Here is a 19,596-nt window from a genome sequence, read left to right as displayed (position 1 = left end):
TAATGTCAGAGAAACTGAAGTAAGATAAAGATTAGAGAGTTTTTAATATTTTATTTGAATTTCTGAGAGTGAGAGATTGTCTGGGGCTGAAGTCTTAAAGCATTCAGCATTGAATGTGAGATTCCAAGGATTTTTATAGGGCTCTAGTGATCAGGGGACACAAAGGTAGAAGGGAGAGGGGACAGTGAGCACTGGTGAGTGGGAATTTCCAGGAATGGACCATAAATCTGATTCTGACAGGTTTGGGGGGTGAGGATCATGATTCTGATACATTGGGAGTGAAGGGGGTAGTCAAATTAGAGACAGGAAGATATTTCCCAGATCTGAAATGATCCAGCTGTATTTTTATGGCTCTTATGGAATGCTAATGGTCAGGACTCCCAGCCCTAATTATCACAGTCCTAGTGATCAGGAAGGGGGTTGCAACCAGGGAGATTGAGGCAGAACAATTTGGAGAAACTGAGGCAAGACAATTTAGGGAAACTGAAGCAGGATAATTTAGGGAAATTGAGACAGAACAATAAAAGGAAACCAGCACAACAGTGCCTTTAAAAGTAACAAAATTTCCCCATTTATATTTTAATTAAGCCAATTTTTTGCTGTTGCCTTTTTTCTGATCATCATGACTACTCTTGCTTTTTTTTTTCTTTAGTTTTGCTGAAGTGAACTTTGTTTCTAAAATGTTGTTAATAAAAAACCTGTTGTTGAATTCTTCTTTCTTATTTTTTCCACTATTGTCTTTCATTTGGTGGGTGAAGTCATCCTGTTTCCAGTCACAGTTATGATCATTAAATGTATATTTCCTTCCATTTTAGCAGATAGAAAACTGTTTGAAATTTATGTGTTAGTCATTCTTGAATTAGGTATCTATATGTAGCTAAATCATAATAACAGTAAAACTGAGAAAAAGATGTAGCATGCAGTTAAAACAACTGCATCTGACATTTTAAAAGAAATTATTGACAATCTAAATTGGGAAATGGAGGAAAAATGCCAAAACTAATTATGACAACTTTATTTGGAAACTTCATTTATATAAGTCAATTTTCATAACAAGGAGATCTAAAAAGCTCCCAAATAACTTCATTCAATAAATATTTTATTGCTTGCCAGCTAGAGATCTATGAATATCAAAAGAAATATTTGTTTAGAAAATAAACTTGTTTGTGAAATATTGTAGAGAAGATAAACTAGTATTGTCCCATAATACAAAGAGAAGAAGGAAAACAGAATTTAAATGAGAGTATAATCAAAAGATCTATAAATACTATTATAACAAACTATAGTTTGTAAATAGTTGGTATATTTGCTGATTTAGTTTCTTAACTCTTGATCTCCTTGCTCTAGCAACTGACTTACTTTTATTAAACTTCCTTTGTAAATGATAGGAAAAAGGAAAAGAAAATCTGTGCATGATGGCTAAATTTCTTTTTATATTTCAGTTCTAAAGAAAGGAAATGCCAAAGAATGTTCAAATTACCAAAAATTACATTCATTTTACACACCAAGATTTTGTTTTTCTGCTGGAAGCTAGGCTTCAGCAATATGTGAACTGAAAATTAACACAAAAAACGGGCTGGTTTTCAAAGAGATGGAATATTTAGAGACCAAATGGCTAGCAATTACTGAATTATGGAGAAAGCAAAGGGAGTTCCAGAAAAACATCTACTTCTTCACTGACTACAAAAAAGTCTTTGTGTGGATTGCAACACAATATGGCAAACAAAGATATGGGAATACCACATAATCTAGTCTCCTGAGGAACTTGTATATGGACCAAGAAGCAACAGAACTGAACATGGAATAACTGGTTTAAGATTGGGAAAAAAGTATGATAATACTGCATATTGCCACCATATTTAACTTATATGTAAAGTACATAATGTGATATGCCAGGATGGATGAATCAAAAGCCAAAATGAAGGCTTCTGGGTGAAATATCAACAATCTCAGATATGGAGATGATACCATTCTGAAGGTAGAAAATAAAGAATTGAGAAGCTTCTTGATGAGTGAAGGAGAAGAGTATGACAGCTGGCTTGAAGATTAACAAAATCTTTAACAACAAAAAACTCAAGATCCTGACAACTGGTTCCATCACTTCGTGGCAATTAGAGGAAGAAGAAATAGAACCATAATTAGATTTTATATTCTTGGGCTCAAACATCACTGCAGAAAATGATGAAATTAAAAGATACTTGCTCCTTGGAAGAAAAATATTAAATAGAGCCATCACCTTGCTGACTAAGATCTAGATAGTCAGAAGTTATAGTTTGGACTTTGAGAAAAACCTGGTACAGCAGAATTAAAGCTTTTGAATTGTGCTGGACAAGATTTTTGAAAATCTCTTGGACAGTAAGGAGATCAAACCAATGAAAAATTAATTCATATTATTCATTGGAAGGACAAATACTGAAGTTGAAGTTTAAATACTTTGGCCACATAATGAGTACATCCTGATATAAGGAAATATTGAAGGCAAAAGGCAAAGGGCATGGCAGAGGATGAAAAAGATAGGTATGTCATGGAAACAACAAACATGAGCTTGGACAGACTTTAGGAGATTAGTGGAGGATAAAAGGATCAAGCGTGGCTTGGATGTGACTGAATAACAACCTATATATAATTTGACTAGAAAGGAAGGGGGAATTTAGAGGAAAAAGCATTTATCAAAGGCCTACCATGTGCCAGGCATTGTACTAAGTGCTTTATGTATATGATTTCATTTGCTCCTTATGACAGATCTTGGTGGTAGAATAGAAACAGTAAAGAGATGCAAGTTTAAAAAAAATTTAATATAACTTATTTATGATTAGAATTTCAATTTGACTATCAAATCCACTTTATTTCCTTTTGTGAATAAAATCTTTATGAGTGATAATGGCAAATTATTTTCTTTTCACTCATAAGAGCCTCCTGAAAATTTTGAGTTGATCAATACTACATGTATCCTATTATAATGGGATATTAATATATCTTGTATATTAATTCTCATGACAGCATCAGAAAAATAGCACTGGCTATTTCTTCCTCCTCTTACTGAAGTACAAGGGAGAGAACTGGCATAGGAGAGAGAGAGAGAGAGAGAGAGAGAGAGAGAGAGAGAGAGAGAGAGAGAGAGAGAGAGAGAGATACAGAAAAGGAGAGAAAAGAGGGAGGGAGAAGAGAAAAGAGAAGAGATACTTTGATAAAAGAGAATGGGAAGGAAGTTGGGAGAAGAGGGGCTTTTGTTCTCCCCTTTTGCAACTTATTGAGTTACTGACTCTCCCTGAATCAGTTAAGTCATATTTGACAGTCTCCCATTTTTTAAAACTTTGAGCTAGCACACATGATCATATCCACAGGACCAGAGCATAACACCCAGCAACAAGGGCAATGTCCTTTTAAGTGTAATAGGGAACAGACCAGTAAGACCCTAGAACATAGGAGTATGTACAGCATGCTTTACCTACTCATTCCCCCCTCCCTCCCTGCTGCCCCCAACCTACCAACTTCGGAGCATATGGAAGTATTCAGGGACTGTTTCCCGTTTTCTTACTATATGGTCCTTTTAACTGATTGTTGAGCTGGATCTGGGTGTATGTACAAGATATACCAATTAGCAAATCGATCTGTTTTTTTTAACCTGGCTGTGTTTGAGTGAATAATATGAACTGCTGTGGAGCTGGCAGGTAGAGAAGCCAGTGTAGGGGGTTTGCAATTCGCTTTATGCGCCAGTGCTTTTCCTGTGACAACACTTGGTCATGAAACTTGCTTAGGAAAGCTTAAAAAAAAGTCCGCAATTAATAATTTAGAGCTTTACTAGAACACCAAGCTAAGATGCTGTTCTATAGAAATTATTTATTTAATTCCTAATAATTCATCATTTAAAGAAGAGCAGAAATTCATAGCAATGATAGTATTAGATTTTTTTTTGTCCATGTTAGTAAAATACTTCATATAACACTTATTTTTGGCTGAGTAGAAATGACTTCTCTATGCAGAGTTCATGAATGTAGATCTCACAAATGTGGCAAGAAAATGACAAAGGCCACAAAAATTTTCATCCAAAAAAAGAGTCTTCTCTTTCAATAGTTATCTTCTAAAAGGTCTATACCAGAGAAATTTGAATTAATGTGTGAACACATTTGGAAGTTCCAGTCGAGTGTGTCTCCATCCTTAATTTTTTTCCTTAATTTTCTCCTGTGTTTCAATTTTTTGGGGGAATGGTGGGATACTTGCTTTACATATCTTGTTAGCATTGATGTGGTTGACATCAGCCTGCAGATGATTTGGTCAATGTCATAAATGGACTGATTTTGTTGATCACCATTTATGGAAAAATTATCTTCTGGCTAAAAGGAAGAAACAACCAATAGCATAAAACATTTTTCTTTCTGAACACTAACCTGTTTGTGAATATATAAACTCAAACTTAATATCTTCCCTCATGATTTTCAGTTTTCTAGCCAATTTCATTCAGAAGGAGATATAGAAGTGAAAGCATGTTTCTATTTGTATTCTCCAGTCCCCTTTTATCCCAAAGGAGATCAACTTGATTGCCATCTTCAAAAGATAATTATCAATTTCCTAATCAGTAGTAGGGAGCTATGCTCCCAACTACTTCAACTTACCAGGAAATTGCTCATTCAACTCATTAACCAGGATTACTCATTCAATTCCTTCTTCTGAGCTTGGCCACTCTTATGGTCATCTCTTGAAGGCTATTATTCTAGAGCTCAACTGACTTCACAGGTACTGAAACCCTGTAAACTGGATAACTTGCTATCTCTTATAAGCATCCAAAGTTTTTCTATGTCCATGCCTTGGCTCATGATTATAATTTAGTCTCTATCTCTATGCTATGAAATGGTATCTATTTTTTAAGGCTCAGTTTAAATTCAACCTCTTGAAGCCTTTGTTGATTGTACCAGTCAGAAATAATCTTTCTATCCTTGTATTGCACTTATTATTTTATATCATAGTCTATATTATGACTTTTACAAGTATTTAATATTTATGTATCTGTGACTTCTTGAAAGACTAAAAATTGATAAAATCAAAAGACCATGTGTTAATTATGTACACAGTACAATATGTTGAATGTAGTAAGTGCCTAATAAATTGGAAAAATCAATGAGAACTTAAACAGGAACTGAGTAGTGCGCTAGGCCTGAAATCAGGAAACAGTGAGTTGAGAAATGAGTCACCTTACCTGTATCTGTTCCAGTTTCTTTATCTGTCAATAAAAACACTTACCTCCCAGGGTTATTGTGAGAATAAAATGAGATATTTGTCAAGAACTTTGCAAACCTTAAAGTACCATATATGTTAGCTATTATGACTGCTATTATACTAGTGAAATAATTAGTGGTGCTTGTCTATGATTATAGGATATAGAGCTGTAAGGGGATTTCATAGTTTAACTTCATTTTTTTCCTAAATGAAACTGAGGTTATTAGCAGGTAGCCATGGAAATAGTGCCAGATGTGGGATCTGACCCCAGGTTTTTCCTTAAGTCAAGTCTTGCCTAGTATCACCTAGGGAGAAGGAAAGATGAAGAGGAAGATACATATTCTCAGTGCCATCTAAATTTCTGCTTCCAGTATCAAAGTTCCAGTTGCTGCCAATCACAGAATTAAAGAATTGCATTGTGTTAGCAAACATGTTCTCCCACCCACAGTGGGGAAATAATTTCCCTCATTATAACTCAGAATTGAAGCAGAGAAAATGACAAAGATCAACAAACAGAGTTTATTAAGGCATAGAGCCTTGAAGCATGTTGGCCAGATTAGCCTGAAAAAACCTACAGAATTTGAAGAAATGAAAGTGAAGGAGGACTAATCTAGCAAGGGAAGAATCTGGATATAAGTAGATGAGAAATTTTCCTCCACCCTTCAGACCCTTTTTGGATTATTGAAATAATCCACAATTTGGTGAAAGATTGAGACATTCTGCATTTAAAAAAATATAGACACACAACATGGTATAATGGAAAGGAAAGGGCATTGGACATAAGGAAATGGATGAGACATTTGGAAGACAAAGTTTGGAAACTGAGTCTTCCCTGCCACTGTGTTTAAAAATTCTGTTGCCATAATGTTTACTGCAGTTTTTGAGACTTTACTGCAATCCATTGAACTTGACTTATTCAAAAGTAAATATTTTCAGTGGAATTTTTGGCATTAAAATCATGTACATTTAACAAAGTAATGTTCAAAAGGCGATCCTTCCACTGCAATTACAAGCCCTAGGTGTTGTAAGTCAACCACTTTTTCTATCCCTAGTGCTTTTGGACCTGGATATAGCATATATCATCTATGTGACTTTAGAGAATTCATCATTGTCTTAGTTTCCTCAAAGTAAAATGAGAAGTTTAGACAAGATAAGCATGTCCTAATGCAGTGGTAAAATTTTTTGAATTCCTTTCCATGTACTTCTGTCATTCCATTTTCAAGTTTGGTGTCTCCCCAAGGCTCAGAGAGCTGGAATAATGAGGTTGGTGAGATAGTATAGAGGGAGAGAGGGTAAGTTAGGAGGAAAAAGTCATTGAATGAAGGTGGAAGAAAAGGAAGAATCAATTTTTTGAGTTAATAGGTTTTGCAAAATAAGAACCTTTGGCTGTGTGTATATGTGTGTGTGTGTATTCTGGCTAAAAAAAAAATTGGCATTATTCCTGCCAGCCACATTAATTTAGATAATTTATAAATTAAGTATTTTATATTTTAGGCATATTTATACACTTCTAGAAGGGTATATGAAATAGCTTCAGAATCCTAAAGCCTGACAATGTGATCTCTCAGTGCATCAGGACACTCATGAAGACCTCAAAATGCATTCCATCAGTGTGACCAACATTGATAAGGATTTCTTCATTGGGAATTCCTTATACTAGTCATATTAAATTCAAATAGAAATAAGGGTCCACTAAACCATAAATAAGACTGCCTGTAGCCACATATTGATTTAGAAAAACACAATTATTTATGTTCTATTTTATTTTTATTAATTTAAAAATGTTTTCTAATTATATTTTAATCTGGCTCAGGCTGCACTTGAGAGTATAGGCCTGCTGTTTGACATTTCTGCCTTATACCAGTGAAATCACAAGTTCATCCCCCCCAAAGAAAACTAAATATGCTAACATTGACATTAGGTGACAGCTTGAATTTTTATTTTCTTAGAGAAAGAAGTTTTTTAAGTTAGTGAGAATCAATTCAAGTTTCAATTTATCATCTTGTTCAATATCTTTTTTTGGTGGATTAAAGTTAAGACTAGTGATTTCAATCCTTGATCATTAAGAACTTTGCAATCTACAATATTAGAGACTTGCCAGAAGACAGTGAAATGAAGTGACTTGCATCTTGATCATACTCCAGTATGTATGAGAGACTGGGCTCTGGGCCACTTGTCTATCTATTAAGCCATTCTATCTTATCTCTGAGCAGAAGTTCTTAACATGGAATCCATGTGATATTTGTTACATATATTTTTAGAACTATATTTTAACATAGTTCTATGTTTTAATTTCTTTTATATTCATCCTAAATATTTAATTTCAAATTTTATGCATTTAAAGCTTTATTCTGAGGCTTTACCAGATTGCCAAAAGGGGTCTACGATGCACAAAAAAAAGTTCAGAACCCATTTCTAAAGTGGAAATGGCTGTGGACTGGCAGTTAGGAAACTTGAATTCTTACTACATTGTTCTATAATCAGTAATTCAAATTCTCTGAGCCTTAGCTACCTCCTCTGTATAATGCAGAAATATATATTTTTACTTTTGAGTTCATTGGGTTGTTGTTTGTAAAAACAAAGTATTATGTAATCAATGTGAGTTGTTATAAAATTGTACTGTAGTTCTTATGTGAACTTTTTTTTTGGTTGAAAAAGCACAGAATACTTAATCAGTATTATTCTTTTGAGGTAGATGAATGACAATAATATTTTGCAAATAATCCATTGACAGATGCAAGAAATATTTTATCTGAGTTTTACAGTCCTAAGAGACAAAATTCTCTATTGCCCATTTTAATGAGGTATCTGTGTGTGTATGTATGTATGTGTGTATGTGTCAGTGTTTGTAAAATGTCACCCTTTGTTGAAAAATCTCCAGTCACACTACAAGAGAATCCTGGAATAGCACATGTAAAATCAGATGATTTGTCCAGGGGCTCTCTCCACAAATTATTAACAATCAACTTAAGAGTTACTTCCCCTAAATAATGTTGAGGAATTTCCCCAACATGAGGTTGACTTATAGTCAGGATAACTTATTTTTAGAACAACACGCTACATTCATTTGTGTACTTGAGATGTTTGTGGATATGTATACATACATTATATAATATTTTCATTACAAATTTCCATCACTACTTCACCTTCCTTGTGTGTTTCTTCCATTGGGTCCAAAGATAATGTCCAGATAAAGCAGTCAGGATTACAAAGAGAGTTTCCACTAAAATATAAGAGAGCTGGGTACAACTCCAAAAGTTGTAGCCCAGCTGGTCCAGACCATAGGGTAAGTGGGAAGGTGGAGGCGTAAGCTGCATCAAGTCCACTTCCCCTGGAAAAATCTCCCATCCAACCTTTGCCCAGGTAGTTCTAGCACAGATACAGAAGCTCTCTTTGATAAAGCAGACAGACCAGAGAGGAATGACCAGAGACAGGCCTTGAATGAACATGTTTCTTTTCCAGCTGGGAAAAAAAATCTATGGTGAGTTGACCTTGTTTGTGCCAGAAGCCATGTTAAAGATTGAGCAGAAAAAAGTCTTTAAAATTCATAGTGAAATAGTTCAGGTCCATTTTAAACAGCATGATATTTCAGCCACAGGATTTCAGATAAGAGCTATAATTTTCTGAGCCAGGGAAGCAGTAACTTAGAGGTCAGTGTGACATCATCAAATGGATTGATTCAAGGATAGTTCTATGAAGTCATAAAGAACTTCAGAAGTTGGCAGTGTTAGAACTAGAAGATGTAACATAACTTCCCAGTGCTGTGGATTCTTTTACTATGTGTGTGTGTATTTATTTGATCTTATTTTTTTGATTTTTATATCTTTTATTCAAAGAAATTAGGGCACATTTCCCACAATTTATGAACTTATAAATCTATGCCAAATATTTAAGTAATAAAGATAGGTGGTATAAGTAAGTATTTACCTTATAGGTAATAAAGGTGGGTAGTAAGTATAGTATAGAGATTATAATAAGTAAATATAGAGACATTGGAAACAGGCAGAAGGAAGAAGAATTGGGGCAAAATTAATTCTCCCACATGAGGCTGCTTTTGAAAGAACAAAGGGATGGAAAATAAATTTTTATGGTTTTTGAAGTTGATATATTTTGTTTTAAAAAGCAGTCAGGTGGTCCAGTGGGTAGAGTACTAGACTTGGAGTCAGGAAGACCTGACCTCAGACACTTACTAGCTATGTGACTGTGAGCAAGTAATCTAAATTTATTTGCCTCAATTTCTTCATCTGTAAAATGACACAAAAAGGGATCCTGGCAAACTACTCCAGTATCTTTGTTAAGAAAACGTCAAATGGGGTCATAGATACTACTGAAATGACTGAACAATAATAACTATATGCAAAATCTTGATATATATATACATACATACACACACACACACACACACACACATATATATATATATATATATATATTCTTTTCAAGTATAAACTTCCTAATAGGGTGATAGTGACCAATAGTACTTGTACTTTTACATTTCAGTAGATTGCTGTTTGTTAAAAGGAAAGTACAGGTCATTTCAGGTTTTCCCATTTTAAAAATTCTTCACTCCTTCTAGCACATTAATATTCTACTATAATCCCATATTCTACTCACGTACACAATTTTTTCTCAACCAGTTCCCAATTGTTGGGTATGCTGTTTATTTTCACCTTTTTTGCTATTACAATAGTGCTGCTATGAATATTTTGGTACAGATTGGGCTTTTACTGATATCAATAACTTCCTCTGAGTATAAACCCAATAATGAGATTGTTGGAACAATGATTCTGAGTAATTTTTAAACTTTCCTTACAAAATTTCAAATTATTTTCCAAAAAATTGTAGAAATTCACACTTTTACCAATAGCAAATTAATGTTTGTTTTTTTCCCACACCTGTACTAGCTTTGACATTTTTATGTGTGTGAAATGATACCATTGATATTTTAATTTACATTTCCCTGATTATGATTCATTTCTGATGCTTTAAAAATGATTGCTGATAATTTTAATTTCTTGTCTTTGTGGTCTAGTATTATCCTTTCAAAACCTTTGGGGAAATAGTTTTAATCTTTTAGATTTTTGTTAATTTTCTATAGATTTTGAATGTCAGACACAGAAAAATCTGACATATTTTGTGTAAAGTTTTTTCGTGGTCTCTCTTTTTTTTCCTCTTTAGTATAACTGCATTTATTTTATTTTTTCAAAAGATTTTTTTAATATAAAGTTCCCTATTTTATTTTTTAAAAAATACTCTTCATATCACAAGCCAATGAATTTACCCATTAGTCATGATTGTGAGTTAGAACTTTCTATTCTCCAAACTTCTTAATGATACAGTTTTTTCTATTTATTTTACTTATCCATATTGAATTGATTATATTTTATGTATGTTAAATATAATTTAGGATAAAGTGCTAAGCTAAGACTATTTTTCATTAAATTGCTATATATTTGTCAATAGCTATTCTAATTGAATAGTTTTAATTTTTTCCCCTTATATATTATATTTTTGGTTTAACGTCCAGTTATTTAATATATATTATTGTTATTTTAAACATTATTTATCTTTTCTTCCTGTTTTTTTCTTAGCAATATAAATAGTATGAATAATTTTTGTTGTCTCTTCAGGATTTTCTAAATAAACCATAATATCATCCAGAAATAGAGATACTTTGGATCCCCTCACTTTTTTTTTTTTACCAGTCCTTATTCAATAGTTTCTTTCTCTCATCCTATTTATTGTCAGAGCTAACATTTCTAGTATCATATTAATAAGCAATGGATAGAGTGATCATTCTTGTTTTACTTCAGGTCCATTGGGAATGTTTTCAATATTTCTCCATCACTGATAATGCTATCATTTGTTTTTGTAGAAATTCTTCTGAATGTATTAAGGAAAGATTATTTTCATTTCTATACTTTAAAAAGTTCCTATATTTTAGAAGGCTGAAACTCCTGAGTTCATGCACTGAGGTCCGGACAACCGAGCACTTAAGGCTAATTACTGATTGGACAATACTCTATAAGCATATATTTGGAAAATGGCCCTTCCCACTGTTCTGTGCTGGCTCGATAATAGGTGTATACAGAGAATTGTAGGAGGGACTAAGGGGTGGAGTAAGATGAGCCAGGTTCACTTTGGCGGTGAGGGAGAAGGAGGTTGCAGAGATTCTGCTTCCATCCAATTCAATCCTACCTCTAAAGACCAAGAATAAATACTAAGAACTTTTCTTATCCTGACTCCCAATGATTCTAAGGTATCCAGGGTGCTAACTCAGTCTTCTCACCTATGCTTTTTAGTGTTCAGTATAAATGGATGCTACCACTTGTTTTGTAGAAATTCTTCTGAATATATTAAGGAAAAAATATTTCATTTCTATACTTAAATTCCTATGCTTTTTAGTGTTCAGTATAAGTGAATGCTGTATTTTAATGAAAGATTTTTCTGGAAGTGCTCCTACTTTCACATGGTCTCCCTAATAAAGCAGCACCAGGATCAAGGTATTCTGTGACTCTTCAGCTATTCAGATTCATGGCTAATGCAACAAGATGGCTCATTGGATAGAGTGCTGGTCAACAGTCAGAAAGATCTGAATGCAAATTCATTCTTAAACACTTACTAGCTGTGTGACCTTGGGCAAGTAAACTAACCTTTGTTTGCCTGAGTTTCCTGAACTGAAAAATGGGGATAATCATAGCACAACCCTCACAGAGTTGTTATGAAAATCAAATGATATCATATTTGTAAAGTGCTTGCCATAGTGTTTGGCACTTAATAGGTGCTATATAAATGCTTATCCCTTTTGCTAATGAACTTTTTCATCCTTTTGGATACATAAACCATCAATGAAAACATGATCATGTGTGAGGAATACACATGTATGGAATAGTTGGGCACATAGGCACCCAGAGTACCCCTGTGGGGGCCCATATACTTAGGATGCATATATAGAAGGCAGCTTATGTGTTTGATATCATAGGCCTGCTGTTGTAGCACTGATTTATATCATTTTATCCTTACTTTCCACTGAGGAAGAGTGTTTTCTAACATCACTTTTTTAACTTAGACCTTAAAAGACTAGGAAAGAAAACCCATGTTCTTTTTCTTCATAAAGAGAGTGATTTCTCAGTTTCCAGAATCCAGACTATTTTGGGATATGGAACAACTAAAGAGCCCAAATACATTTATACTGTATACTGAACTCTTTATTAAAAGGGCCCTAATCCTTGCCCGAGTCTTCTATTTGACTTAAAGTTAGAATGTCTCTTTTAGAGATAGCAGGTGTAGGACAGAAGTTATGGGTCTTGGAGTCAGAAAGGTCTGGATTTGAATCCCATTGTAGATATTAGATGTGTGACTGGGAGAAATCTCTTATCTGCTCTATGCTTCAATTTCCTAAATTGTAAATACACTTCCTTCCACATCTAAATCTCCTATTCCATTATTCTTTGAAGTCTAACCAATTTCTATTACCAATCTATATTCCTCCACAATTTTAGAGATTGTCTCTCAAAAAAGTATAAAGCCTATGTCTCACTCTGACTATTACTCAATAATCTCACAATAAAACTGTTTAAATGAAGATAAGGCAAGAACAAAGCTAAATAAAGTTGGCAAAATTATTGTCCACCCTCCTGGGTCACATTCTGCTGTCTTTATTAGACACATATAACCAGCAAAAGCCTTTTCACATTCTGATTATGAATATGATTTAGTATGCTAATCGTTTTCCTAATATTGCATTTGAAATAAATTTTTCTCCATTAGGTTTTTAAATTTTTATTAGTACAGAGTAGTATAATGCTTGTTTTGCTTTTAACAGCACATTTTATTCCCTGCTCTCAATCATGGCTGCTCTTTTCCTGTCCATAGAAAAGAGATAAAATTTATCTTAGTAATAATCCAATCTTAATTATACCCCCTTCTGCCCACATCAAAGATAAATGTCAGGATTCTATTTTTACTATAACATCTTTTGAGAAATTACTCTTCCTCATATAGCCGAGATGAGTGTGATTTCAGAATTATCCCTCTTGCCTTCTTTTTATATCATTGCTTTTTTAAACAGCTTGTGGCATCCTTTTTCAGGTAATATTATTTCACCTCCCCACTCTTTCTCTCAGTTCTCCAGACAATCTAGTTACATCTCTTTCCCTATTTATGGAATTCATCTTTCTATTTAGCTTTATACCAAGCCTTATAGAAACTGTATCCACATATAGATTACCTTTTTTCTTTTCTTTTTTTTTAACATTTAAAACAAATACAAAATAGAAAAAGAAAAATAGCATATTAACACATTGTATTTAGAGCTGTCCATCTTTGCTTCTTTGTAGGTTTTTTTTCTGTTATGCATTTTTACTTTTTTCTTTTTTTCCCCTTTCCTCACCCCCCCACTCTCCCAAAGGCTTCAGTTAAGTTCAGATATATGTGTGTGCATATGTACATATATATTATATAAAAACATACACATATACACATACGTACTCATGCCCTCACATATATATATATGTATATATATATATATGTACATATATATATATACACACACACATATCTGGTATCCATAATCACATACATTCATATACATCTATGTAAAACTATATTATGCTTGCTTGCCCTCTATTTCTCTGAAGGTAACTAACATCATCCTTCATATGTCCAAACCTTTGCATATTTTTCTAAATCCACCAACTTGTCATTTCCTAAAGCAGTGATATTCCAACCTTATACTGTCTAGTTACTTTAAATAGTCTAAAATAATATTAATATGGCTGACATATTTCCCCGTTTTTCTCTTTTGATTAAGTCTATCTTAGCTGTAATTTTGCCTCAATGTTTTGTTGGTTCTGCTACTTCAGAATTGGGGACATTATTTTAAAGCTGATTGGAGGAGAATATGGTTTTTTATCCATTATCTCATACACATGTAGAGAGACATCCCTTTAAACTCTCTTAGGTGTATGACCTAAAGGAATTGTGTTTGGTCCTGTGCTAGTCAACATATTTTATCAATTAATTATCTGGGTAAAGGCAGACATGTATGTTCAGAACTTTGTCACTGACACAAAGTTGGGAGGGGTGATACAGTGTTAGCATGATGAATAACATAATATTTCAAGGGATCTTGACAAGTCATTTCAAAGGACCTTGATTGGTCTGAATCTTAATAAAATATATTCCACTAGGGATAAATGTAAAGTGTTGCCCTTGGATATATATAAAAAACCCCTCAAAAACCCAAGAACTTCATAAATATATGCTCCAAGAAAATTGGATGGATGCCCATCAATTGGAGAATGGCTGAATAAATTGTGGTATATGAAGGTTATGGATTATTATTATTCTGTAAGAAATGACCAGCAAGATGATTTCAGAGAGGTCTGGAGAGACTTAAATGAACTGATGCTGAGTGAAATAAGCAGAATTCTGTTGGACGTGGCTCTCTTCAACAATGAGATGATCCAAACCAGTTCCAATTGTTCAGTAATGAAGGGAATCAGCTACAGCCAGAGAGAGAACTATGGGAAATGAGTGTGGACCACAATATAGCATTTCTACTCTTTCTGTTATTGTTTGCTTTCATCTTTGTTTTCCTTCTCAGGTTTTTTACCTTCTTTCTAGATCTGTTCTTTCTTGAGCAGCAAGATAACTGTATAAATATGTATATAGATATTGTATTTAACATATACTTTAACATATTTAACATGTATTGGACTATCTGCCATCTAGGGGAGGGGGTGGGGGAAAGGAGGGGAAAAGTTGGAACAGAAGGTTTTGCAAGGGTCAATGTTTAAAAACTACCCATATATATGTTTTGTAAATAAAAAATTATTTCATATATATATGTATATATATATATGAACCTAGAGTCATAATTAGACAGTAATTATTCTGAAAAAGATCCAAAATTTCAGTGGATTGCAAAACCAATATGAGCAGTAATATAATATGATGTAGTAAGCAAAACAAAAACAAAAACAAAAACAAAAAACAACCCATTGTGATTCTGGGTTTCATTCATAGGGCCATAACTTTTAGGAACAGAAAGATGATAATACCACTGTATTCTGTCCTCCAGGACTCATCTGTAGTGTTCATTCTGTACACTACAGTTTAGGTTGGACATTTGATAATCCTGAGATTGTCCCAAGAAGAGTAACCAGGATGTTGCAAGGCCTTGAGCCAATGGCAGATTATGATTGGTTGAAGAAACTGAATATGTATAGTTTAGAGAAGAATCGGGGGAAGTTTTCAAAATATCTAAGAGGGCTGCTATATGGAAGAAGGACTAGACTTGCTCAAATTAGCCCAAGAACAGAATTAGGAACAGTGGGTAAAAGTTGCAAAGAGGCAAAATTAAGCACAATGTCAGGAAAACTTTCCTAATAATTGGTGCTATCCAAAAGTGAAATGAGTTTTCTCAAGAATTAGTGAGTTCTCCTTCATTGGAGGTCTTTAAGAAAAGGTTGAGGTCCACCTCCAGAGAAAGAAGGCATCTGAATATAGACCAAAGTATGTTTCCTTCCTTCCTTGCTTGCTTCTTTCCTTCCTTCCTTCCTTCCTTTCTTCCTTCCTTCCTTGCTTCCTTGCTTGCTTGCTTCCTTCCTTCCTTCCTTCCTTCCTTCCTTCCTTCCTTCCTTCCTTTTTTCCTTCTTCTTTTATTTTCCTTTCTTTTTTTCTTTTCTTTTTTCATAGCTTATCATACCCTTACCTGCAGGTACTCTGCCCAAAATAAGTTGGGTAGATCTTTGACAGGATATTTTTCTCCTAATTTTAATTTGTATTTTTTCAGTTGCTCGCCTGTCTCTGAAAAGGTCCATTACAAAGATACAGACAATCATTGTAGATCCAGAGAAGGCACCAGGAAAGATGAGTAAGGAGGACAAGGTATTTTGCTTGGCTTTTATTCTGAGAACTCTTATGTTCCTACATCTTTATGATAACTATATATATATATATATATATATATATATATATATATATATGGACTATTATGGTTTTTATGAATTATTTTATGAATGAACAAATGAATGAATAAAGCATTTATTAAGCAAAGTTTTGTGCTAAGCATGGTGGGGTACAAATTAAGCACTAAGACAAACCCTGCTTTCAAGAAGTTCACATTCTAATGGGGAGACAATGTAATTGGAAAATTTCAGTCAAAAGTCAGCTAGAAGGGTCCCATGGGTAGAGCAGCAAAGCGGATTGTTATGTCTTTTTCTAAATATCCTTTACACTGATAGATTGATATCATTTTTTATCTCATTTAATCCATGGGATTTGTTTTGTGGGATAGGTAGTACAAATTGTTTATCATTATGCCCATTTAAAAGAAGAGGAAAACTAATAGACTTAATAGTAGTTAGTTCACATAATCATTCAAAAAATAAACATTTATTAAGCACATCCTATGTACCAGGCCTTGTCCTTTAATTAATTATTTTTGTTTTATTGATTAATTTTAAACGTTTAATAGAATAATTATTAAGTAAGGGAGCAGGAATTTTGATTAAGGCCTCCTAAATTCAAACGCACTGTGTTTTTGACCTCACCACCACCCTTATCTCCATCTTTGCATTTTGCAGATGGGTTCTGAACCTCAACTGCTATTACTCTTATTATTATATGCCAACCTCTGAGGAGGTAGAGGCTCACTGTCAAAATAGATAATTATTGCATGACTTGGAAATGTGTCAGAGTATCAAGAATTAACTAAAAGGATCCTTTATGGAACAACAGCTTTTAATATTTGCGAGGCACATTTTTTTGATTGCCAAGAAAGTGTTTATATTTAGTTCTTTAACTCATGAATTTCTCTGCATAACACTTTGAGTCTTCCCTTAGGGATTTTATACTAAGGGAACCTTCTACCCTGAAACAGACTGCTATCTCCCTCTTCAAATGGCATGTATTAAGCCTGAGCAAGTGAAAAAGTCTAGAAATGATTACAATATATAATGAGGTTTCTTCATAGCTTGTCATATATAGATAAAAGATTGTTTTGTAGGTCTGGTTCCAGCAGATTCTTTACAATAAATAAAAGTAACACTTTATTTGACTTTTCTATATATTAGACCAAGCTTTCTCATGACACATTTTGAATCATTTGCATTATACAAGGGGAAGATAGGAAACTAAGGTAAAATTATGTTCTGTACTGTTCTCTCCCCCCCAATTAGCAAGCAACAATAATTTGTTGTGTATCCTTATCTCTCTTCATCTCAAACATCAAACTCTCATAATAAAATCACTTCTTAAAGTCACAACTTCCTTTTCCTCCCAACCTCCAAGTATTGAGAATTGTGGAACAGAAAAGGGCATTTTTGAAATAAAAGTGAATTTATCTATATGTGCCTTTAAAATTTCTCCTCCTGTGTTGACACAGAATAGTGCATCTGCTCACATGTAATTTTATTATAGAAAGCTCTGGTATATATATCTGATCTCTTCCTTTTCTGATTCCTGCAAACTGGAAATGAGTTGTTTTTATAATATTTGTTGACTTGAATTTTAACATGTCCAGGGACGGCAAAGAGTACCCCTAAGGCACTGAAGAATGCCTTTTTCCCACTCCTTTATAGGTGGCAAGCTCCCACTGCTTGGCTGTTCTGATTATCTATTTGTCAAACAGACTTTTGGGAAAGAGTATTTAATGAGATGAAGTAGTAAGAAAAGTTTGCATAAAACATCCCTCCAAAAGCTTATGATACATTTTCCTCTTCCACAGATATATAGAGTCCAGGAGAACGTGTGTTCAAATTTGGATAGCAATAAATATCAAAGGAATAATTCAGGTCCTGAAAGTCTTTTGGTGGAATCCTCAAAATATTGCTTTTTAGGAGCAGCTGGATGGCACAGTGGATAGAGTGCTGGCCCTGAAGTCAGGAGGACCTGAGTTCAAATCCAGCCTCAGATACTTAATACTTCCTAGCTGTGCAACCCTGAGCAAGTCACAACCCCAATTGCCTCAGCAAAAAAGTTTTTTAAAAAAGAAAATATTGCTTTTTAGATATGGTTTAGTTTTTCTACTGTGCTCTTTATAGAACTAATCTTAATCTAGACTTTCCCACCTATGCAAATACATCTATATCCCAGGGAGAGACCTGGACACAAATTCCATCCTCTATCCTTATATAAATGACCATGGGCATGTCACTCAACTTCTCATTTCTACAATTTTCTCCTTCCTATAAACCATTTTCCTCATCTATCAAATGGAATAATAGGACTTATATCACAGGATTGTTGTGGGGAATCAAAGAATTTTGCAAACCTTAAAGCACTATATAAATGTTAACTGTTGTTATCATGGTCACTTAAGTTGGCATAGGTCACTACCACCCCTGACAACACTATTTGCAGGTTTCCTGGGATTGTAGTTGTAGATCTTTTGGCAAGTGGAATTAAAAGTGCCCATTCCCTCTTTAGATCTTGCTTACCAATGTCTGCCGGATCAAAACAGAGTGGATTGAGCTGCATCCAGATGCAACTATAGAAGAAGTTATGGAACAAAAGCAGCAACTGGAAAATGTAGTGAATCCTGTTCTTTTGAAAATGGCCTCTGCACGTGAGTATTGAATAGTGGAGCTGTCCAGTGGGAAAATGCCAGAAAGGATAAAAATTAAAGGGAAAATATTTTTAAGAAGTCCTAGTTTTTCAATATTTTTTTCTACCATTTGTTGTCATAAATGTTCCCTGATCTTATCATTATTAGTTGATCCATTAGTTTAAGATTAGTTGTGATTTTCTATTATAAATGGTATCAGCTTACTTAAGCTTTTAGATGCTTGCTTTTAATGTCATCCCACTGGCATAATTTCTTATTGGATGTCAAATGCTAATTTTTTTTTTTTTTTGCCATTTACACAACTCAATGACCTAGAAAATATTAGAATAAGTCAGTCAGTTGAGAATGTTTTATATGCATATATACATACGTACACACACATAATACAATCATGTAACATATATATGTATATATTATATAATGTATTAAGGTAGAATTATCATTGGGAAGGAGTCAGAAAAACTGTATTCCAATCTAGGAACTTGAACTAACTTGCTATATAATTTTGGACAAGTCATTTAGCCTTTTTTGAGCCTTTGTGTTTTCAAAAGTAAAGGGAAGACACAGTATTAAATGATCTATAATGTCCTATTAATTCTAAAGTGCTAGGATTCTAATTTGATATATATTTTTTTTAAAAAATAGTTTTTTGGGCTCCTATCCACTTTTGGAGATCTTTGAAGAAGCAACTCAGGTTCATTTACACAGCCTGACCTAAAGGGGCTGGAGGAAAATAGGAGATTGTTTGGGAGGAAGGAAATATAAAGCCAGTTAGGTATGCTTCTTCAAATCTCAAAAGACTGAGTTGG

General features: G+C 33.8%; 2 protein-coding genes across 3 annotated transcripts in view; one reads left to right on the top strand and one right to left on the bottom strand.

The window, feature by feature from the left end:
- The window catches only part of ANKRD45 (ankyrin repeat domain 45), a 46,875-nt gene that overhangs the window by 25,994 nt on the left and 1,285 nt on the right, over positions 1–19,596 (top strand). For both annotated transcript variants that reach the window (XM_031936915.1, XM_031936916.1), the window contains exons 4-5: positions 16,013–16,107; positions 18,649–18,787. In XM_031936915.1, the coding sequence (XP_031792775.1) occupies positions 16,013–16,107; positions 18,649–18,787 (234 nt within the window). The remainder of the gene's footprint in view (positions 1–16,012; positions 16,108–18,648; positions 18,788–19,596) is intronic.
- On the bottom strand, positions 4,038–8,879 carry TEX50 (testis expressed 50). Its single transcript, XM_031936917.1, has 2 exons — positions 8,361–8,879; positions 4,038–4,334 (listed from the first exon to the last, which is right to left on the bottom strand). Exons 1-2 carry the CDS (start codon positions 8,661–8,663, stop codon positions 4,068–4,070), a joined length of 570 nt encoding a protein of 189 aa, XP_031792777.1. The 5' UTR covers positions 8,664–8,879; the 3' UTR covers positions 4,038–4,067.

Source organism: Sarcophilus harrisii, chromosome 4 (genome assembly GCF_902635505.1).
Source record: "Sarcophilus harrisii chromosome 4, mSarHar1.11, whole genome shotgun sequence".
NCBI classification, from domain to species: Eukaryota; Metazoa; Chordata; class Mammalia; order Dasyuromorphia; family Dasyuridae; genus Sarcophilus; species Sarcophilus harrisii.
Note: the sequence above shows the minus strand (reverse complement) of the source record. Positions and strands in the feature narration are given on the sequence as shown.